Source organism: Canis lupus, chromosome 29, assembly GCF_048164855.1.
Source record: "Canis lupus baileyi chromosome 29, mCanLup2.hap1, whole genome shotgun sequence".
Taxonomy (NCBI): domain Eukaryota; kingdom Metazoa; phylum Chordata; class Mammalia; order Carnivora; family Canidae; genus Canis; species Canis lupus.
In genome coordinates, this window is record NC_132866.1 from 24,918,572 (window position 1) to 24,940,789 (window position 22,218).

At 55.1% G+C, this 22,218-nt stretch overlaps 1 protein-coding gene across 2 annotated transcripts in view; it reads left to right on the forward strand.

The window, feature by feature from the left end:
* COL17A1 (collagen type XVII alpha 1 chain) overlaps positions 1–22,218 on the forward strand; it is a 52,915-nt gene that overhangs the window by 22,400 nt on the left and 8,297 nt on the right. For both annotated transcript variants that reach the window (XM_072805427.1, XM_072805426.1), the window contains 28 exons: positions 501–572; positions 1,349–1,417; positions 2,469–2,630; positions 3,003–3,083; positions 4,163–4,207; positions 5,147–5,344; positions 5,938–6,156; positions 6,456–6,485; positions 6,840–6,866; positions 8,244–8,270; positions 8,363–8,425; positions 9,195–9,299; positions 10,014–10,076; positions 10,713–10,748; positions 11,190–11,243; positions 11,487–11,522; positions 12,010–12,045; positions 12,701–12,763; positions 13,869–13,904; positions 14,206–14,277; positions 15,313–15,339; positions 16,272–16,307; positions 18,251–18,286; positions 18,537–18,617; positions 19,744–19,779; positions 20,298–20,375; positions 21,261–21,314; positions 21,608–21,661. In XM_072805427.1, coding sequence (XP_072661528.1) covers positions 501–572; positions 1,349–1,417; positions 2,469–2,630; positions 3,003–3,083; positions 4,163–4,207; positions 5,147–5,344; positions 5,938–6,156; positions 6,456–6,485; positions 6,840–6,866; positions 8,244–8,270; positions 8,363–8,425; positions 9,195–9,299; positions 10,014–10,076; positions 10,713–10,748; positions 11,190–11,243; positions 11,487–11,522; positions 12,010–12,045; positions 12,701–12,763; positions 13,869–13,904; positions 14,206–14,277; positions 15,313–15,339; positions 16,272–16,307; positions 18,251–18,286; positions 18,537–18,617; positions 19,744–19,779; positions 20,298–20,375; positions 21,261–21,314; positions 21,608–21,661 — 1,896 coding nt within the window. The remainder of the gene's footprint in view (positions 1–500; positions 573–1,348; positions 1,418–2,468; positions 2,631–3,002; positions 3,084–4,162; positions 4,208–5,146; positions 5,345–5,937; positions 6,157–6,455; positions 6,486–6,839; positions 6,867–8,243; positions 8,271–8,362; positions 8,426–9,194; positions 9,300–10,013; positions 10,077–10,712; positions 10,749–11,189; positions 11,244–11,486; positions 11,523–12,009; positions 12,046–12,700; positions 12,764–13,868; positions 13,905–14,205; positions 14,278–15,312; positions 15,340–16,271; positions 16,308–18,250; positions 18,287–18,536; positions 18,618–19,743; positions 19,780–20,297; positions 20,376–21,260; positions 21,315–21,607; positions 21,662–22,218) is intronic.

Below are 22,218 nucleotides of genomic sequence, written 5' to 3' on the forward strand. Positions count from 1 at the left end.
CCACATTGGGCTCCCTGCATGGAGCCTGCTTCTCCTTCTACCCAGCCCTCCCCAACCCGTCTCTGTCTCTCTCTGTGTCTCTGTCTCTGTCTCTCATGAGTAAATAAAATCTTTTAAATAAATATATAGAGAGAAAGAAAGAAAGAAAGAAAGAAAGAAAGAAAGAAAGAAGGAAAGAAAGAAAGAAAGAAAGAAAGAAAGAAAGAAAGAAAGAAAGAAAGAAAGAAAGAAAGACCATCCATCCTGGGATACAGAGAAATCTGTCAGACCCTGTGCAAATTAGTGCTCTTGTGTTGTGTGGCCCTAACTACCCAATACTTGGAAGTGCTGGTAGCTTTTGGCCAATGGTGGGAGATGGGGCGTAAAAAGCTCCCCATGTCACTGAGAAAGCTGGGGAATCTGTCCTGTGCCAAGAACTTTATGGTGGAAATGATTTGTGGGGGGGCCTCCCTCTCCTCCCCCCCCACCCCGCACTCACCTGTCGTCCATTGCTTTCACAGTGTTTGGCATGCAGAACAACCTGGCACCCAGCTCGTCCACCCTGTCCCACAGCACGGCCACCGCCTCCACAGGTCTGTAGCCGAGGTGTGGAGCTTCGGCCCAGGGAGGAACGCCCCTTTGCAGCTGTACCTCACAATGTCCCTTTCCAGCAACTGTATTGGAAGGACCCAAATGTCTCAAAAAAAAAATCAGTCAACCTTTCCCACCAAAGAAATAGCCCCCTATCTCCCAACCTAGAGATGCCAGCCTCTGCATTTGCTGGCTCAGACATGAGAAAAACCACAGGAAAAACCACATTGCTGTGGAGCGTCACCTGTATATCGCTGTCTCACTGCAGTTTCTGGGAGTTCCTTGTCACTGTAAATTGATCATCTTACTGATTTCATGGTGCACCCCCTGTGCACGCCTGGGAAGGGGAGCAGAAGAGATGTGAACCTTCGTCTTTGCCCTCAACTTACTGTCTACTTGGAGTAGAAAGACTACTACACATGAAACAACTGGGCATCCTATAAGACCACAGGAGTCCAGCTATGCAGAGCAGGTGTTAGGGTTATAGAGTTCCGAAGGGGAGGGATCCTAGGAGGCCTTCATGGAGGAGGTGGAGTTATGGAACAGTCCTAAAAAGATGAGGATTAGACCAAAGGAAGTTTCATCTAAACTCATTGCTGTCCCTGTGGCTGGAGAGTTACCTTCATAATTAGTAGTCATTTTATTTCTTATTCTTACTGTCCTCTTCCTCTCACCTGTGGAGGCTACCTGGCCGCTAGGGCTGGTCAGGCTGCTTCTAAGTTTCATGGAGTTGCCTTCCCATGCTGGCCCTGCTCACTCAGTGGTTCCTTTCTTGCAGCGTATGGTATGAAGAAAAACCTGCCCCAGAGCCCTGCCGTTGTGAGCACTGGTGTGTCCACCTCTGCAGGTGAGCACTATCCCCAGCTGCTGAGGACAGGCCTGTGCGGAGGGAGAAGTGCTCCACAGTGACACCTGCTATATGGGAGGAGATTTGACCCATTGCTGATCTGAGGTCTGCAAATGTGACTCACCCCAAAGGCCTCTCCGTTGCTAAGACAGAGCAAGGATGGATGTGCCCCTGACCCTACCTTGGCTTTCCTGGCCCAGGGTGCCAGGGGTGGGGCAGAGAGCTCCACCTTCTGCACCTGCCTTGGGCCAGGCATTTACCCACCAGTCTCCACCAATATCTGGAAGCCCCCAGCCTGCTCCTGTTACGTGTCACCCAGTGTAAGAACAAGGGAGCCCCTCAGAAGCAGCCACTGCCCCACAAGGACTTTCAATAGGATCTTTATCAACTTATGCTCTCTGCACCCAGTGGGTTCTTTCCTCCATTGCTCTGATCCTGTTGTTTCCTTCCATTCAATAATTAGCTGATTCAAAAAGGGTTCACTGAGCACCTGCTTTGTATGAGAGGGATGCTCTTCTTGGTGCCCAGAGTACAGGCACAAACGAGGCAGACTAGAGTCCCAGGCTGCCCACTGCCACAGAGGAGGCAGATAGACCCAGTAGATAAAGTACATGAAAGGATGACGGGAAATAATACCTGCTGGAAGAAATAGATGGCATGCTAGAGATAGGAGTGTGTGTATGTTAGGCCCCCCAGGAGCCCCACCAGGATGGTAACACTTGAGGCTGAAGGATAGAAATGAACCTGCCACGTTAATTCAAGGAGTGCCTTCCTGGCAAGGGGCCTGTGGCCCTTTCCCTAAAGATCCTGTAACATCCAGGTGGGGAGGCAACATCATAGGCCTGCCGCCCAAGTGCTTCCGGCATTGACCTCCTGATGGCTACCTGGGCAGGGGAGGGTGCCTTTGGTCCCTAGGATGCTGGGGACCCTCAGAGGTACCCGCTCACCTCTCTCTTCCCCTCTCCCCTCTTTTCTTCCTCCTCCTTCCTCTTTGGCTCATTTCTTCCCTCTCTCCCTTGTCCTTCTCCTCACCGGCTCCTTTCCTTGCCAGCCTGCACCACAAATGTCCAGAATGAGGATCTCTTGCACAAGGACTGTAAATTCCTGATCCTGGAGAAAGACAACACACCAGCCAAGAAGGAGATGGAGCTGCTGATCATGACCAAGGACAGCGGGAAGGTCTTCACTGCCTCCCCTGCCAGCATCGCTGCAAGTACGTGGGGGCCCAGGCTAGGCGGGTTTCAGGAGAAAGGCAGACGGTGTAGGGGACCAAATGTCCTAGCAGGGTGGTTTGAGACCTTTTCATAAAGAAAACCATAGTGACCCCACTCAAATGAAAAACGCCTGCCTGAATGCGATGTTCCAGGTCTGCCTTGAATTAGATAAATATCCAGGAAAATTCTGGCAAAACACTCCCAGAGGGGTCTTGGGGCAATGGGAAGTCTCCTAACCACATACACAGATGTGGGAGATTAACCCAGGAACATGGGGCCCTCTTCCTACCCGGGTGTCCACCCAGGCGTGGCTCTGGGGCCGGCAGGGAGTGAGAGCACAGTACCCTGGATGATCATGGGTGTGCGCACAGCTTCTTTTTCAGATGACACCCTCAAAAAAGAAAAGCAAGCTGCCTACACTGCTGACACCTGCCTGGTATCAGACGCCAATGGTGAGAGGAAATCTGAGCACTGTCCCTCTGACTTCGATCTGTCTGCCTCTCCTTTATTTATCTTCCGAGACCTCGCTGCTCAGACTGTGGCCGCTGGCCCAGCGGTATGGGCACCACCCAGGATTGTGTTAGAAATGCAGAGGGCCGGGCCTAGCCCAAACCCGCTGAGTTAGAGACTGTATTTCTGCAAGCTCCACCACGGTCTCATGGGTATGTGGTGTGTGCACATGCGCATTACTGCAGCCGACACCTTCCTGGGGTGTGTCTGACATCCACGACATCTTACTCCCTGTCCCATAATTTTCAGAACAGCTAGAAAATGTTTTTGCAAAGCCCTTGCTATCTTTATTTTTTTTCTTCCCAAGTATTTGGATTCTCTCCGGGATAACTGCATTTCTTCGCCTGCTCTGAGCCTAAGACTCTCTCCAGATTATTGATTTCAGGGAGGTCAGGAAAGGAAGAGAAAAATTGGGTCCTAGAACATCTTTTCAAAATGCAAATGAAATCCATTACAATCTTTAGCAGGCCTGACTCCGAGAAAATGCTTACTTTGAAGACTTCCATTTTAGGGGTGGCAATGGGGCTGTGGAGACAAAAGACCCCTTTCAGAATCTGATGAAAGCTGTAACCAGTTTTCCCAGAAAACCTCATACATACGCACATTCAGTGGTTGGAGAGTAGGAGGGACTCATGAACTAGCCCTCTGCCCCTCCACCCCAGGTGAGGAACATGTTCAGAGTCCCTGAACCGAGAAATCAAGAGTCTTTTCTCATAAGCACATTTATCGTTTGAAAGCAAATGTCACTCCTAACATGGAACTCCAAGAATGTCTTGGGCTTGAAAGATTTAGGGTCACAAGAGGGTTAGGATGCTGGTTTTCCCCACTATTAATTGCTTGCCAAGCCATGTTTTTATCGATGTAATTGTTGCAAACATCAGATCAGCGTCCACATAAGCGTCCACATCTTGGACAACGTATTTCCCACAAGTTCTGCCCACGGTCAACTCTCAGGCTGCCCTGGGGGCTTCTGTAGTTGAAAAGCTCAGGTCACAACCTGTTCTCGGTCTTTGCCTTCCAGGAGACGTGAAGACTGTGTCCACCAAGGGAAAGGCTGCCTCTGCAGGTGGGTGACAGCAGCAGGTCCTACAGTGACAGGATGAAGGAACAGACTGAGGAAGGGGCACACCTGAGCCACGTACTTCTAAAGCATTTCCTTGCAGGCCTGAAGGACACAGGGGTGGGGGGACAGGCTGGGAGCTGGGATGAGGCTGCAGAAGGAGCTCAGCTCGGGCGGGGGCCGGGCGGGGGGTGCTCCCAGGCCTTGCCTGTACCCTGTGGGCACCATCGCCACTGTCCAGGGTCCAGGGTCTCCCAGCAGTCCGGGAGCTGCTGTTGTGTCTCCCAGAATACCCCCTGCCTGGGCTTCAAGGTGCCACTGAGACAATGCCCTTCTCCAGCCCTTTATACTTAACTCACTTGCTTCCACAGCCTTGTGAGAGCTTATCAGCCCCTTTTAGCCACTAAAAACACTTTTCACTAAAAAAAGCAAACAAAACAAATACCCAAAATACTTCCTGGCCACACTTGGGTGCTGAGTGTAATTTCAGGCATGCAAGGATTAGGAAGAAGGAACAGTGGGAACAGAGGTGGGGAGGTGGGAATGCTTTGGGTTTGGCCATAATCAGATGCAGGAACTCTTAGCAGATTAGTGGTCATCCCGAAGGCTTTTAAACTCCGTGCTGTGCCGCGTTCTGTGCTACTACCTTATGTACCTTATTTCCTTCATTCAACAACCATCTTGAGAAGTAGGCAATCTTTTAACCCCATTTTATAAGGAAGGAAACAGAGGTGAGGGGACCCCCTCTGGGCTGCACAGCCATGTGCTCTTCACCAGCCACGGCCTGGTGTTTTCCTAGGAGTCAGCCTTCTCCTTGATGGAATTATCCGCCCCACCAGCATTCCCTCAGCCCTCTGGGGAGTCCCCCAAAACCAGAGAACTTGGAGGGAAGAGGACAAGAGCCTACCTACTGCATTCACCCTACTCTTCCTTTGTCTTCCACAGAAATGCACAACTACAACCATCGTGGCGGTGGCAGTGGTGGTGGTGGCGGTGGTGGCGGCGGTGGCGGTGGTGGCCCATGGGGAGCAGCGCCAGCCTGGTGCCCCTGTGGCTCCTGCTGCAGCTGGTGGAAGTGGCTACTGGGCCTGTTGCTCACCTGGCTGCTGCTCTTGGGGCTACTCTTTGGCCTCATTGCTCTGGGTATGTGACCGCAGTGGCAGGGCCCCATTGCCCATTCAGAGGGCAGGAGTCAGCATGGCCCAGGTGTGCAGGATTGGGGGGTCAGAGATGATCGGTACAGACCCCTTGTTACTGCAGATGAGCAAGCTGAGGCTCCAAAAGCACCTGGCCAGGGTCCCACGGCTGCTCTGTGGCTGAGCTGGAGTCCCTGTGTGGCTACTAGCCTAGGGCCCCCTGTCCCCCAAACAGCCTGTTCAGCAAGCAGTTGGCTGCCCTTCATAATCAAGTCAGGCCTTCTCGTAGCCTTTTTGCTTTTCACTTTTCCCACATCCTGTATGGGTCTCTGTGTGGCCTGTTGTACCTGGTCCCAGGGAGAAGGAGGGCCCACGCCATCGCCACCTCCCATGGGAAGACTGACTCCTAGGCCAGGTTTCTTTAGGGCTGGGCTGCCATCTGAGTAGCTGCCCCCTCCCACCGCTGGCCGTCACAACAGGGGGTCTCTATGTACAGCTTCTAGCACAATGTCCCCGGGGTGCCATGGTGGGGCTCCTGGAGGCGAGCCCTGTGCAGGGAAGCCCAGCCTGGCTGACCAGCCTCCCATCCACCCCTTACAGCTGAGGAGGTGAGGGCGCTGAAGGCACGGGTGGCAGAGCTGGAGCAGAGCCGGAGCAACGTGCTGCTTTTCAAGGAGGAGATGCAACGGGCCAACAAGGACTGGCTGCAGGGGGAAGCGCCCAGCGTGGAAGCAGGCGGCAAACTAGGGCTTGACGGCCACCAGCAGGAGGAGCTCTGGCTGTTCGTGAGGAACAGGTTGATGGCCGAGCAAGAAAATGGTGAGCACGGCGGCGGCGTGGGGCAGAGCCCAGGCCTGCTGGCTCCCGGGGCTGGGTGCTTGGCATCCCCTCCCACACTGCTCGTGCCGTCCTACCCAGGGGCCTCGGAGGGCGACCAGCACTGCCATCCCATCTGACTGCTGGGAGAACTGGCCCCTAGAGGAGAACTGCCCCAGATTGCTGGTCCCAGCCTCTGTTTCCTCCCCCATGCCTCCATGATGCCCCTCGTGTGAATGTGTGCGTGTGCATGTGACACACACGAGATGTGCAGCTAACTCCAGGTTTACCTTCTCTTGTAGGAAATCTCCGAGGAAGCCCTGGCCCTAAAGGTACTGGGTGGTCTGAGCCCCGACCCTGGTCTCCTTTCCTGCCCTTGGAGTGGGTTTTCTGGGTTCAGGTCTTCCAAGTTGAAGGATGAGCAGTGGAAAGAGCTTATGGTATCTGTCAGGAGGGCTGAGGATTGGCTTTATGGTCAAGATATCTTAGAACGAGAAGGGACCTCAGGCATCACTGAAGAGTGGCCCAATGACGTACCCAAATGACACAGTTGGAGACTGAGAGGAACCCATGTCTCATGCCAGCTCACATACAGGACTGCCGTTTGTGGGTCTTCAAACAGTAGAAGAGAATGGCCCCTGGGGTTCTCACCGTGTCTCATGATTTTCTTATCTTTCTGATTTTAGGTGACATGGGAAGTCAAGGCCCTAAAGGTAAATCAAACGTGGAGATTTGGACCTAAAATGTTAGTAAGGGTTGGTTTAAGGCAGTCGGCCAGCATGTTTCCTGCACACCAGTCTTCCTGGCCAGCTCTCCTTTGTGTAGGACCTGCAGACCCTTGGGCTTTCAGGGTCAGGGGCCTTAGTGACAGAGCAGGGCTCTGTGTGTCTGGGGCAGCACTGTCCCTTGTCCCTCCTCAAGGTTCTAAGGACTTCCCCAACAAGCATTCCAAAGGCGTCCAGGGCCTGTATCCCCCTCAGCTCCAAAGGGCGGCCCAAGCACCTGCTACTCTACACAATCCTTAGTGAGATTTCTAGATCTGCAGGTTCCTGGTCCCTGCCAGGAATCAGATCCTCTGGGACTGGATCCCTCCCTCCTCTCCTCAGTTTAATTTTGATGACCCAGGTCAGGGACCATCACTGGAGGTGAGCAGCCTGCTCACAGGGGTCTTAGTAGGAAAAGGTTGGAGATGACACCCAACAGTCAGAAATGGGGCTCCTGTGGGGGAATCCAGTAGGGCAACACCACCTGCCTTCAGGGAGTGGGCAGTCCAGCAGGGAGGCAGGACATATTCACAGGAAAAGGTGCCCCACAGTGTGTGTTAGCTGGGGAACTATCATGTGCTAACTTGTGTAACATATGACATATGCTGTAGGAAATTTGTCTATTCCCTCAGAAAAGTGGTTTGATAATCAGTAGGACAAACCCATGGGAGAAAGAGGTTCCCTACCCAATGACCACACAGCAGCACCCCTTGATCTGGCTGAGTGGGGTTTGCAAACTTAAGTGTGTTAGGGGAATTGCCAGAAGATTCTGGGCCCCCTTCCAGAACCTCTGATTTGGCAGGTGTGGTTGGCAGGAGGAGTTGAGGGTTGTGATCACCCCGGGTTTCTGAGGCCAGGGGTGCACCTTCTGAGAACCACTGTTCAAGATGACAGGGCTGTCTCTCTGTCCCCAACTTCACCTCCCTTCTCAAGAGATTCCAGGGCAGGAATTGGGGTTTCTCCACTTCCCTTCAGGACTCCCTGCCTCCCACTCCCAGCCTGGGTCACTGCATTGGCCCTTTTCTCTGCGGCTCCAGCTTGCACTGAGGCCACACACCCCTCCTGACCACGCTGGAGATGAGGACTGTTGGTCCTGGAGTCCCTGACTCTCTGGTTGCCATAAAATATAAGGTGTCAAATTGAGTTACAGATAAATGCTTTTTCACTGTAAGCGTGTCCCAAATATTGCAATAAACATATAGATTTACTCCACATTTATCTGTAGTGCAAACTGAATTTGGCAATCCTACCTGAGTCCTACCAGTGGCTCTTTTAGGTAATGGACGCAAGTCCTCTAACTTCTCACTTTTCTCTCTGTCCCCACAGGAGACCGAGGGCTCCCCGGGACTCCAGGTGTGTACGTGTGGCTCCTGTCGCAGGCAGCCCAGCCCTGGCTCCCAGTTCTAAGGGAAACACAGGGCTAAGGTGTTCTTGTGTATCCACAGGCATCCCTGGGGTCTTGGGCCACCCGGGTCCACAAGGACCAAAGGGACAAAAAGGCAGTGTGGGTAAGAACCACTTTTTTCTGTTGTTTTGTTCTTTTATCCATTCATTCACTCAGTCAGTCAGTCAGTCAGTCAGTCAGTCAGTAAACATTTATTAAGTGCCTGCTGTGTGCCAGACTCTGTTTTAGGAGTTGGAGAGACTTTGGTGAGCAAAACAGAAACCCCTGCTTATCTTTGAGTTGGGGAGAAAGACAAAAGACATGACAAATAGATGAAGTGCAGAGCAGGGTGGGAGGTGGCTCCTGAAATGGGAAAGACTGACCCGGGCGGGTGCTAGGAGTGCAGAAGGGGTACATTTAAATACTGCTGTCAGGGAAGGCCTCACTGAGAAGCGGCCATTTGAACAGACTTGAAGAGGGTTGGGGAGCCAGGCATGGGAGACGTGGGGGGAATACTGCAGGCAGAGGGAGCAGCCACAGGCCCTGGGGCACAGGAGGAAGGGGAGGCCTGGCTGGAGCTCCAGAAGACTCGGTGGAGGAGCAGTAGGCCTCTTGATCCTGTGGGGCCTTGGAGGCTGTGGTAACACTTCAGCTTTTACTCCCAGTGAGTGAAGAAACCATTCATAGATTTGGGGCAGAAGTAGGGTGTGATCCACTTGCATTTTCTAAGGGTCACTCTAGCGTCTGGGTTGAGCCTGGGCTATAGGGGGAGGGAGAAGCCGGGAGACCAGCGTGGGGGCTCCAGGCAGGAGATGTGTCAGCCGGATGCTACCGATGGAGCCCTCAGCCTCGGCATCGGGTCCTAACCCTGAGATGCCTGTTCCTTTCTTTAGGAGAACCAGGCATGGAGGGACCCATGGGCCAGAGAGGGCGAGAAGGCCCCATGGGACCTCGTGGTGAACCAGGGCCTCCTGGATTTGGAGAGAAAGGGGACAGAGGTAAGAGGCTTGTCCTTCACCGGGAGTGTGAGCCGCATCCATGCTTCCTTCTTAAGGTCCTTCTTCCTCCTTCCTTTCGCTCACCTTTGCTGAGCATCTACCTCAGGCCTGCTCTAATGAGGGGATGTGGGCTGGGCTGTGGGCTCAGGTCTGAAGCTAAGAACCCTGCAGTGCTTGGAATCGACAAAGAACACGGTCACGGGGAGAGCAGGTCTTCCCTGGTGGGCAGCGCAGAGTCAGGCTGAGGTGAGGAGCTCAGGGCAGAGCAGGGCTGAGGGCAGAGCAGAGTGTAGGTCCTGAGCCTCTCATGGCTGGAAGGAGGCAGGGGAGAAGACACAGGCCCAGCCCTGGCGGAGGCAGGGAAGACTCTACAACTAGATTCTTAACTGTGAGTCTGCTTTTATCAGGGGGAGCCAAGCACAGACACCAGAAGTGCTCGCAATGCCAAAAGATCATGGGCAAGAAGCTTTGTTTTTAGCTTCACTTTCCTTTAAAAATATTGGTCAACCAGGCAACAAATATGGAGTACTGACTGGGTGCCACCGCATGGAATAGAAAGGCTCTGTGGGTAGAAACTGAAGGTGTTTTGCAGATTCGTGGCCTCGAGGAGGATCAAATGGATCAGAGATCACCAGCAGGTTGGGGAGTGTCTCCCAAAATGACACTGCCCAGCCTGCTGGAAACCAAACTGAGGGCCTTCTCATGTCTCCCCAGGGGCTGCTGGTGAACCCGGTGTTCAGGGCCCACCTGGCGTCCCAGGATCTGTGGGTCCCAAAGGTGAGTCAGGTGCCAGGACAGTAACCAGATTTGCCACATCCGGGACCAGGATGGGTCACAGAGGGCCAGGTGCTGGGATCCCAGCAGCCCTGACCTACTGCCCCAGGCCTGTGCAGGGACAGTGGGCCCAAAGAGCGTTCCCCCCCACACACACACACACCAAGGAGTCCCTGGGGGTCAGAACTGGGGCTGTATTTTTGGCTTCATGGTAGATTTGGGACCATGTTTCCATTGCTCTTCAGTGGCCCTGTTACGTGGCCCCTGAGCGAGTGGATGGGTCCGAAAGTCTGAAGCCAGACAACTACCTCACCTGACTGGTGCCCAGAAGCGCTCGCTCAAAAGCAACATGTCTGGACAACTCAGGGTGAAGGGGGCCTGTCTGGCACCCGTCTGGCCAACTCTCCTCCCTGCTGCTGCTCAGGCCCAGATGTTTGCCTCTGACTGCCAAGGAGCAGGGGTCTCTGGATCCCACACCTGCAGCTGCCTCCCTCAGGAGAACTTTGCACTGGGGTCACTCTCTCACCCACTGGCTTGGGGTCCCCTGGGAGTGAGCCCCCACCTGCCCTTCACCACAGGCTCGGACATCCCTGGCCTGTGCCCTGCCCCTGATAGCAGCTGTCTTGTCATCCTTCTCAGGTTCTGGCGGTTCTCCAGGCCCACGGGGTCCCCCAGGTCAGTATGCTGTGGCAGGTGCTGTTTCTGGGGAAAAGACAGGGATGCTAAAGGGAAAAAACCTATAAAGTGAGGCTTCCAGAGACCCAAAACTTCCATCCACTGGGTACCCAGTGGTTCCCAGATCCCCATCCTGCTGCACCTGAGCAGAGTCCCTCTCAGTGGGCCAGAGCCCTTCTGCTGTTGTGGGAATCTCGAGCTGCAGCCACCATGTCTGCCCGGGTCCCACAGGGTGTCCTCATACCCAGGCCTGGTAACATGAGCCAGAAGCTGGCCCGGGACGATGTAGCAGGGACATGGGGAGGAGTCTGTGGAGAACAGCCCTTGTTACCTCAGGGTGTGTGCACACCTGTGTGCATGCCAGTCCGTGCCCCATGTTCTTGTCCATCAGCCCCAGAGCACGAGACACTCAGCTCTCTGCATGGCTTCCTTTGTTTGCAGGCCCTATGGGTCCACAAGGGCTCCGAGGTGAAGTTGGACTCCCTGGTATCAAAGGTAAGCTTGGGAGAGGGTTTGGGAGGAAGGAGAGGTTACTCTATAGATGCCACTCACTGAAGGAGGGGGTCTGGGGGACAGGGAGGGTCTGGTGGACGCGACCAATAGCCTTAGCAGGTTGACAGGTATGTGAGCAGAGGGCAGGTCAGGATGGCGGGAGAGCCTGTCTACACACACACTGTCCTCCCCTGGGTGTCCTCCTTGCCAGGGCTCTTTACACAGAGTTGTCCATTACCTTTCCAGGTGACAAAGGACCTCTGGGATCACCAGGACCCAAAGGTACGTTGCTGCTGCTCAGACATCCCCATTGTTGCCTGACTCTGAGGAACCCCAGTAGGACTCCTGCCTCAGAGTCTGGGGTATATCTGAGAGCTCATTCTAGCCCAGCCCCTCAGCTAGGGAAATTAAGACAGGAAGAGGGGAAACAGGGCTATGTCACAGCCCTAGAGCCGGGTGGTTCACAGTGTGGCCAGGACACAGTGTTGAGACACGCACCCTCTAGTCTGGTTCTCCTTGCACCCATGGCACCCACTTAAGTGACAGCAGGGGCTGGGGTCAGTTTGCGGGTGGGCCTTGACCCGGGGAGGGGGGAGCATGCGTGCTCCTCAGCTCCTCCAGCGTCCAGTTCCTGCCAACATCCTGCGGACCACAGCTTGCGGGCACAGTGAGAAGTGTTCACAGCCAGGGGTCTCTCGCTGAGTGAGAGTTTTCCTGGCTCCTGGACTGGCGCTTCCTGCCACCCCATCCTGCCCCATGTTCGTTTCAGGTGACCAGGGTGAGAAAGGACCCCGAGGCCTCACAGGTCAGTCCCACACAGGCGTCCGTGGCGATCCATTAGACTTCGCGTAAATCCACTAGGCCCTGGAGGTGGAGAGAAGTACAGAAATGTGAGACAGAATCTGTCTAAAAACCACCCAAAAACCTGTAATCTAGAAAAAACAAAAAAAAAAACACTACAAGATAAAATAAGAGTGAATGGCGTATAAGCCAGCATCAAAACGTATGTATAGTCCAGACGGTAAATGTTTGGAACAGAAAAGGGAGCATCTGATTGTCTTGGATTATTTTGGGGGAATCCAGTTGGGAAAACTAAGCCCTTCCCAAAGTAGCAGAGCTTTGGCACTAGTGGTAAGCCTCTCGTCCGCTTAACCTCCTGCCAACTTGAGTGACTAAAAAAGGAAAATGGCATCCAGAGGGGATCAGTGCTTTGGCTCGAAGGGGCAGCTCTGTGGTGCCAAGAAGGAAGATTGAGCCCTGACGTGGCTCTGGGCCTGCCCTCGCCGGGGACCCTGACCATAGATGCTAAGCAGAGGCTGTGTCCTGACCTCTGTTTGTCATCAGGCTCCTCGGGTTGGGCAGGTGGCAGGTTGGGGGTGGCGGGAGGGAGGGGCGTCCTAATAGGCACGAGGCACGCGTGTCTTGGAAGCCTCCAGTCAGCTAGCCTGTTTCCTTTGCAGGTGAGCCGGGCTTGAGAGGCTTGCCTGGTGCCGTGGGCGAGCCGGGAGCTAAAGGAGCAGTAGGTGAGTGTCCCAAAGGAATGGATGCGGTGGGTGGTCCTGGCGGGAGAGCCCAGAGCCTGCGTCTGGAGCTGCCTCTCCTGCCCTCCAATCTGCGGGCCTCCGGCAGAGGGTCTGTCTACAGGCCGTTTCTGGGTCTGGCAGTTGTCTCTGGGTCTCTCACTGCTGGGGGGTTGGTGGCGCATCCATGCCAGTCCCTGCCTCTGAGTCACTTGGGCCCCTGGGGAGGACAGATAAGTATGGAGGTCCTTTGGAACCCCCAGTATTCCAGGCCCAGCCCTGGTACTCCAGAGCTGCTGTCACAGCCACATCCAGGGGTTGGCTATTTTGCTGCTCTTAGCAAGGTGTCTGTCAACCAGGACGTGGAAGCTGACCACGGACCCTCCAAGTGTCAAGCATTTAGCACCAAGTCCCTAAAAGGGTTTAAGTTCCACCGATGGGGTTGTGGTATGTTCACTTTCTCATTCGTTTAACAGAGTGAGGAAGCCCCGAATGTATACAGGACGCCGTGTGCGCCAAGTAAGATGCTTTACCTCCTGCAAGGGGAGATAAAGTGTGCCACGGGGACACAGCAGGGAGAGCTCCCTTCCCACTAGAAGGATGAAGGAGGGTGCATTTCATATGGGCTTAGAAAGTAAGGACGATTTCATCATGGTCAGTTTAGAACATTTCATGCAGAGACAACATGAGGGAGGAAAGAAAAAGGGGTGGGGGAGTGAGACGTGGTCCCAGAAGGACACCACCTTGGACTTAGGTTAGCAAAATGCCCAGAGCAGAGGAGATGAGAGCTTGAAGGACCCTGACTCAACAAGACAAACACAGATGGAGCTTCTGGTGTGTGCGGAGTCGCCCCGTAGGCCCTAGGGATGCAATGGGGAGTTGCCGGCCTGTTCGTTCTCTGCAGGAAAACACACATTCCTGGTTTAGGGGAAGAGGCCAGGGAGAAAGTGGCATCCAGAGGGGATCACAAAGACAGGGCTTCTTCCATGGTTGGCGGCTCTGGGAGGGGCCGCACGGGCTCCCATCTGGGAGGCAGCCTGGAGAAGCTGCAGGGCATCCCAGAAATAGCTGCTGGGATAACTGAGGAGCTGTGGTTCTGCTTTCCTAGGACCTGCTGGCCCTGATGGACACCAAGGCCCAAGAGGTGCGTCCCTGCCCTCCTCTCCTCACTCTCACTGCCCTGCCCTGCCCTGCCCAGCCCTGCCCAGCCCAGCCCTGCCCTGCCCTGCCCATGTCCCAGCAGGCAGGGCCCAGTCCTCTGAATCATCACGCCAGCAGGGCATGCACCATGTGGAACCCCGGGAGGCCCAGGTCTTATTTCCCTCTCCTTTCCACCTGCCAGCAAGTTACTCAGTAAAATCTCAAGAAGCCATAGGCTCAGCTGTGCTGGCTGGTTCAGCTTTCCTAACAGGAAAACCTTTCCATGTGGGTCATGCTCTCTCTAGGTGAACAAGGTCTAACCGGGATGCCTGGAACCCGTGGCCCACCAGGGCCTTCTGGAGACCCAGGAAAGCCAGGTAACAGAGTGGGAAGAGGGAGCCACAGCCGTGTGTGTGTGTGTGTGTGTGTGTGTGTGTGTGTGTGTGTGTGTGTCTGTGTGCGCGCGTGCGTGCATGCGAGGAGGATGCATGCAGGTGAATGCACATGCCTTCTCACCTGCTGCCAGGTGACAGCTGGCTTGTGCTGTGTACAGTGACTGTAGGTTCTGACACCGTTCAGTCACCAACTCTGGCAATTTGGAAGAGAGAGATTGACAGTTAATTAACAAGGACTTCTAGAAAGGAGCAAGGAATCTCTTAACAGTTGCAGAGTTTGGGACACCTGGGTGGCTCAATGGCTGAGCGTCTGCCTTTGGCCCAGGTCGTGATCCCAGGGTCCTGGATTGAGTCCCACATCGGGCTCCCTGCAGGGAACCTGCTTCTCCCTCTGCCTGTGTCTCTGCCTCTCTCTGTGTGTCTCTCATGAATAAATAAATAAAATCTTTTTAAAAATTAGTTGCAGAGCTTAAGGCCATTTCCATGCCTTGTTCCTCTGATCCCATCCCCTCCGTCTGTCTGTCTGTCTGTTTCCCCTCTGGCCATCCCAGGACCCTCACCAGATACCCGCCAGTCTGAGAGGAGAGGCCACTTTTAGGGTTCCCACTCAAGGCGCAACAGGAGCAAGATCCGCAGAGCTCCAGGAGGGCAGAGGGCAGCGAGCCAAGGCAGCTGCAGGGGCAGGGCTGCATTTATTGAGGGGCCTGCCTGGAACAGGGGAGCCTCCTGGCTCCTCTGGCAGGTGCCCAGACAGGAAGCACCAAGGGAGGGAGCCTTGGGGGTGGGGGCAGCACTGGGGTCCGTGAGTGGAGGAGCTCGCTGGGTTCCTGGCTCTCAGACGCCGAAGGGTGTGATCCGGGTCAGGCCAGGAACCTTGGCCTGACAGTCATGGTCATGTCACTGCGAAGTGCAAAGAACTGCTCTTCGTCCTGTCCTGGGAGGGCCCTGGAGTTGCTCTCCTGCGGCTCAGGGCACGGCCCCTCCACCCCTCACCTCTCTCTGTTCTCCTTCCTGTAGGTTTCACAGGACCACAAGGACCTCAGGGTGAGTCACCGGGTCCCTCCGCATCCAGATCCCCCTGCCTGGTCTCCCGCTTCCAGCTTGTGGGAAATGCCTCTCCAGTCCCCTTGAGTTTCCCCTGCTCCTGTACACGCCGCCCTACCCACCAACCCACCCGCGCAAAAACTGGTTCAGGTTCTTTCCCTGTGAGTGTTAAGAAACCCCTTAGGAAGGAAAAATACAAAACAATCTAGAAAGCCGTTCTGGAGAAACATGGTTAAATCGTATGCCGATTCTGTATGCCTTGGGGTACAGGAACCCCGAGAGGAAGCTCCAGGCACAGGAGTTGCACTGGCCCCCAGAGGCCTCGTGTCCCCCTGGCAGGGTAGGAAAGGGGCTCACCCCGTGCAAGGGCCCGATCACCCTGGGACAGCTTCAGGGGCCGAGTTGGCCCTACAGTGGCACTGGGGTTTACCCATTTGGATTTGAGAAGTTGTCACCATGCCCAGCCCCAGCTCCTAAAGGAAATTTAGGGAACGATGCAAAATGAGATCAAACAGCAGGTCTCCCCGCAAAGTTGAGTGCACAGGGTCCGCCTTCAAATGCTCAGCAGACAAAATTGCCAGATGGGAAGCAGCCCTGGCCCCTGCTCACCTACCCTGCTGGGGAGGGTGGGGACCGGGGCGGCTCCCCAGGCTACAGGGGCTCATCACTCAGGCCAGCTGGCATCCTCCAAAGCCGAGTCCGCAGGCCTCTGCCTCCCTCAAGCCTGGTGGTTGCCCCATTTCCCAGAGAGGGAGAAGGGCTCAGTGAGAGCCCTGAGGGGCCCCCAGGCTACAGCAGAAGGCACAGCCCGGGGTCTGCAGTTTCAGTGGGCACTGGGGACTGTGCCCAGTGAGGGAGCGGGGTTCCTGCCAGAGGGGTCTGGGATTGCTGGGCTTTAATCATCCCGACTGACTTGTTTTTAATCCCATTAGGACTTCCTGGTACCCCTGGCCGACCAGGAGCTAAAGGCAAGTGATTTTCCAAATCAGATGTTCCTCCTTTTTTACTAGCTTTTGCAGGAGGGGAGAGCCCAGCCCCTCTCTGGCCAGAATCTGGATCAACAGTGGCATCTAGTGGCATCAGCAGAAGGCTGTGAGGCTGGGGAGCCAGGGACTTGTTCTGACCCATTGAGCCCTGAATCCTCAAGCCCCCCCCCCCCCCCCGCCCCTCAGTCCTGTGCCTCAATGTACACCAGATGTCTCCAGGCCACCGCTGAAGGAGGATCGGGAAGGGTGCTTCCTCTCAGAGCCTTTCCGCCTCCTGGCTTGCCTCTAAAATATCCCTGTTCATGCTCCGTCTCCCTGGCTTAGCCCTGGTCCTCCATCAGGTGACCCTTCCCTGGGACAGGACCACCCTCAACTTTCTCATTCCCGCAGCCCTCAGTGTGCCTGGGCACCCCACAAAGTTTTCTAGCTGAGACTTTTCCGCAGTCAGGGAGGAGCACCTCAGATGAGCTCTAGGAGAGGAATCCTCTGCAGGGCTCTGCCCGGGGCCCATGTGGTACCCCTGCTGTCCTGCTCTGCTCCTCCACTGTTGTCCAATTCTGCACCCCCTGGATACCAACCCTGAGCCAGTCCAGGATCGGACAGTGCTCAGCGATAGTCTTTTGCTTCTGTCCCTGTGACTCTGTTCCCAAATCCTGACATTCCATGGAGCTGTGCCATCCTGAGCAGTCACAATTCTCTGGAGGAGACTCTAGGAATGAAATTACTACTTTCCAGAAACTATCTCCAATGACTGGTTGGGCCAGGGAGTTCTTTTGGGACAAGTCAATATAATTCCAACATAATAACAGCTGAGTTCCTACATCCTGGCAGACAAACCTCTGGAGCCATGGATCTGTTCATGGATTGATAGAGCACTGTAAGAAGGGACGCCCTGAGGATCCCAGATAGCCTGTCCTTCTCAAGGGTCTGTGACTTGCTATCCCAGAGGGATTTCAGAGCCCCCTCTGGACAGTGTGCACAGGAGGCAAATGTCTCCCCTAACCCTGGGTGGTGTTCCAACAAAACAAACACCAGTGCTTTCTCCTCTTGACTTGACCCCAGGGACTGGCGGATAGCAAGCAGAGACCACCCTCTACTTCCTCCAAGGGGGATCATCGTCTCCATCACGGTGTGGTGATGGGCTTGCCCACAGACCCTGGGAAATGACAGAAGAGGCCCCTGAGGGACCCCAGGGGTGGGCTCTTCTGTCCTCCACCCTACTCGCTCAGTTCCCTGGGGTCTGTGCATTTCCAGGCTCTAGAGATGCTTCATGGGGGCAGTGTCCAGGGTCAGGGTCCATAAGTTTGGGAAAGCATGAACCCGAATCCCCTTGTTGGAAGCCCTCTGCCCACGTTTGCATTTTGGACCCTCTCAGACACAGGCAGGAAGGAAATCTGCCAACCTCTGTGTGACTCCGGTGCTCCCGCACTTAGCAGCCACAGCTCCCCTTTCTCCTCTTGCACGCCCCGACTTCCGTCCCAGGAGTCTGTGTCCTGAGGGGCATTCTGGGGACCAGGCTCTACACCCCCAGGCTCAGGCCTCTGTCCTCTGTCCTCTTGGGGCTCTTCCATCTGAGGCAGTTCCCAGCAAGAGCCTGAGAGGCCCAGCGTGGGAGTGGGGATGACTCTCAGTCAGCCTCCTTCTGGCCTGGCGGGAAGGGAGACCCTCCCATGTCCTCTCTCTCCTCTCTCTCTGAGTCCCAGCTGCTTCCAAGGACTAATGTGGGCCAGGAAGCTCGTTGTGGCCTCAGGGTCTCCGGCAGAGATTGGTGCTTAATGCATCCTACATGCTCCCCGTGGTTCATTAACACGCCTTTAGCCCAGGGGTTGGAGGCACAGGAGTGCCTTGCAAACTCCATCAGAAGCCTTGGAAATGACTTATGGAGCCGCTAAGTAACCCCGGGAATAACTTCTCCTCCCCTGCAGGTGAACCTGGAGCTCCAGGCAGGATCATGACATCAGGTAGGCAGGCCCGGGAGGGTGGCCCTCCTCGGTCTCTCTTGTGTCCTGGACATCTGCCCCGGCTGTGCCTTGGCACCCTCAGGCAGTGCCAGTCTGAGTTTCTGGCAGCAGGGGGAGGGCCCTGGGGTCAGAGGTAATGGGGCGGAGGTGGGGGCAGGAGGCAGCAGCCTGCCCCGCAGGCAGCCTGGCCTGGGTCCCAGTGCCTCTCAGCAAGAAGAAGGGTCTCGGGTCACAAGCCTTCTGTTTTTAGAGGGATCATCAACGATCACTGTCCCAGGCCCCCCCGGGCCTCCTGGAGCCATGGGACCGCCAGGACCTCCAGGTGCCCCAGGTCAGTTGTTTTCTTGCTTTACTCCTTGGTTGCATTTAAGTACAGCAGTGTTTGCTCAGGTCCTGAGCCCCAGGGAGGAGCCCGCTCGGGCCCAGCCTAGTGAGCGCCCCTCTCGCCGCAGCAGGCACCCCAAGCCCCACCCGGCAGGTAATGCCCACCCCCCCACCCCCGCCCCGCAGCAGCCTTGTGGTCACTCAGCTAAGAACTAGCAGAGGCAGACTTTGGCCCCGATCCTGCCGCCTCTGCAGCCTGTGTGTGACTTCAGTTTGTTGCTTTATGGAAAACAATTTAATAAAATGCATTAAGGGCAACAAAAATGCTAGGAATCTATTTGGAGAAACCATCTCCACATTGTCCAAACCGCAATGAGATCGCTACAAAATCACACCGACTTCCAGCCGTCATTTAGAAGCGCAGGTTGCTCGAGCCCTGTGCCCTCTGAGGCTGCGACTGTAGTTTTACAAGATGAGAAAAAAAAAACATGCTGTAAGGAAATGAAATCCTTACAGGTTAAAGGAGTATAGGTGATACTTTTTTCTACTTTTCCAAAATACCTGTGATTTTATATCTATTTTTTTGTTTTTGTTTTTTTTAATTAAATAATCACTACACCCAACATGGGGCTGGAACTCACGACCCCAAGATCAAGAGTCTCATGCTCTTCCGACTGAGCCAGCCAGGCGTGCCTATCTATTTTTCAATTTAAAAAATTTTACATGAAAAAAAATAAAATAAAATAAAAATAAAAAAATAAAAAAGATAAAAAATTTTACATGTAAATGAAGTAGGTGATTTAATGCAACCCACACGGGTATGGATCAGCCTTCTGTCCTGACCGGCTCCAGTGAGAGGGAGGATAGGAGGGTGCTGAGAAGTCCCCACCTGGGGGGCAGTGGCCCCAGGCCTGCCCCAAGCCCTGGAGTTGGGCAGAGGAGCTCTAACAGGATGGGTCACAGGGCTGGTCTCCAATCTCAGTCAACAAGCTCGCCTTTTTGGGCCACTGTTCTGCACCTGGGAGGAAGCTACCTGTGTCCCCAGGGCACCTGCCCTGCCCTTTCTTCAGACCTTTCTAGAACTATGACCCTAGAGGTATAGTAAAGCCTTTTCTTCCCGACTCCATCTCCAGGTCCTGTGGGCCCAGCTGGTCTCCCTGGACAGCAAGGTATGTCAGTCCTGAGAGAACGTGTGACTGTGGGCTCAGCGGGGGAAGCCTCCTTCCCGGGCTGGACTTGGAACCCCATCTTTAGGTGAAGTGGCAGGCCTGAATTTGGGGAAGGGAGATGAGGGGGTGACCTGGTGCTTCCCCCAGGGCCTTGCAGGGCCTCAAATGCCAGGGGAGACACCTCTCCTCCCTCTTGTGTTTCTGAGAATGTAGGGGCCCTTGGGCAGGGGGCCGAGGCTGTGTGGTCCCCTGGTCAGGGTCAGGCTTGGCTATGGCATAGGTGTCAGGCCTCTTGTGACCAGACCCTGATACTTGTGCAGCCATCTATCCAAACACCAAAAAACAGGCTTAGGAAAAGTTGGTCCATTTCCTCTTGGGCTGTTGGGACAACAAACAGGAAGGTTCACCGGCGACTCTCTGGCCCCATCCGCGCACCTGCAGGGCTCCAGGCCCTCTAGACAGAAAGCTGGGAGGGGTCACTGCAGGCTGTGCCCACCTGAAGTGTGTCTTTTACACAGGCCCACGCGGCGAGCGAGGACTTGCTGGCGAATCGTTCATGGGCAGCAGCAGCTCCATCTCTGAGCTCCTCTCTACCCGTGAGTGCCCCCGTGTTGTCTGGGGTGAGGGGACACCAGGGTGGGAGCAGGACAGACGGGGCCTGTAGCAGCTGTACCAGTGCGTCATCCTGAGCTCCAGTGTGAACGAGGATGACGAGTTCCTCTGAAAGGCAATGCTAGCCTGGAAGGAACAGCAGGGCTTTTGTCAACTCTGGGGGATGAGTCACTGGATGGGGCAGCTGTCAGAGGTTCTCGGGATTCTAGGGGGACCAGAGTCAAGTGGGGCCTCTGTAGTGAGCTGGGCACTGGGATGATGGCTGGCAGGAGTACTGCATCCCCCACTTGGTACGGTGACAAGGGTCTATGGGTTCTCAGCCACAGACCCCACCTGCAGGGTGAGTTCTGGGTTCTTCTGTTCCCAGGGTCCTTTAAAGAACCCATGCAGACCTGCCACCGGGCCTCCTTCTTAGAGGCCCGAGTAGCAAAGACCACGCCAGCTTTGTCCGGCCGTCACTGTGTGCTAGACACATGTCGCAGTACTTCCCTGGGTCTGCACAATGTGCTGTGACGTGGGTTTTAGGCCTCTGGTTTAGAGAAGAGCAAGCAAGGCCGAAAGGGATCAAGGACTTGCCCAAAGTCAGCAGCTGGAAGCAGAGCAGGATTTTGAACGTAGGCTATCTGACACCAACACCATGTACTTAGCCGCCCCCCCCCCACTGCCGTGTGCCCACATCAGCTACCGGGGAGTGTGCCTGGAGCCCTGCCCCGCCCCACTTGTGAGTGAGGAGCACCCTAGCAGAGCTGGCCTCTGAGGTGTGAGTGTAGCCCCGGGGTGCCTGGCCCTGAGGATCCTCATGACGGCTGAGGCTGGCAGAGAACAGCCTGATGTGAGTTTTTACTCATTTCTGTTTTTTCTCTCCACAGAAGGTGTTGACTTACGGGGTCCCCCAGGCCCACCTGGACCACCAGGGCCTCCAGGTAAGCATCTCAGGGATCATTGGAAGGTGGGGGATTGTGAGGAAGCCGAGATGCGCTCCCTGAGTTCAGCGTGGCCTCTTGCTTGCTCTCTTCTGCAAGACCTTCCATTTCGGGTCCGCCAGGACCCTGAGGCCCCACAGGTGAAGGCCGAGCTCCCCGGCAAGAGATACGAGAGCATTGGCACCCAGAGCCTGGGCCTGGCTCTCGGGAAGAGCTTACCTGCCACTTCTCCCCAGCACAGGGTTCTTGGCCCGTAGCCTGGCTTTACAAAGTCTTGGTGGTTCTTTTTCTAGGAGAAGGCCGGCCGGGCCCGCCGGGCCCTCCGGGATCTTTGCTGAGCAACTCAGGTAATGTTACAGAGTCAAGTCCCACCTGTTGTCCACCTCAGCCCCAGTCCCTGGACCTGCTGTGGTCACAAGCATATGGCCTTCCTGACCCGCTCGTCAGGCTTCCTCCTCAGACCTGCCACTAGGGTGTGTTTGCATGAACTCTGTAGAACGGGAGTTCTGCAGGGAGAACAGGAAGCCAGACCAGCCCCCCCGCCCCGCCCCCGCAGCTAAGCTGGTCAGAGGGAGGGAGCGAGTTCTGCCCTTGGGGAGCTTCTGGACAGACTCATTTGTGACTGGGGACCTGGTTTCTGTCCTTGGGAAGCCCAAGTCTGATAAGTAGGCGGATACACATTGAAAGGAGATAAATGTTGACAGAACAACACGGAAACACATGGAAATAACTTTAGAGCAAATATTAGCCTAGAACTTGTCCCTCATGGAAAATGTACCCACTCATCTATTTATCCATCCAACCATTTGTTAGTTTTTTCTTTCACTTATTTTTCTATCTATCCATCCATCCATCCATCCATCCATCCATCCACCCACCCACCCACCTGTCTGAAAGGTGTGGA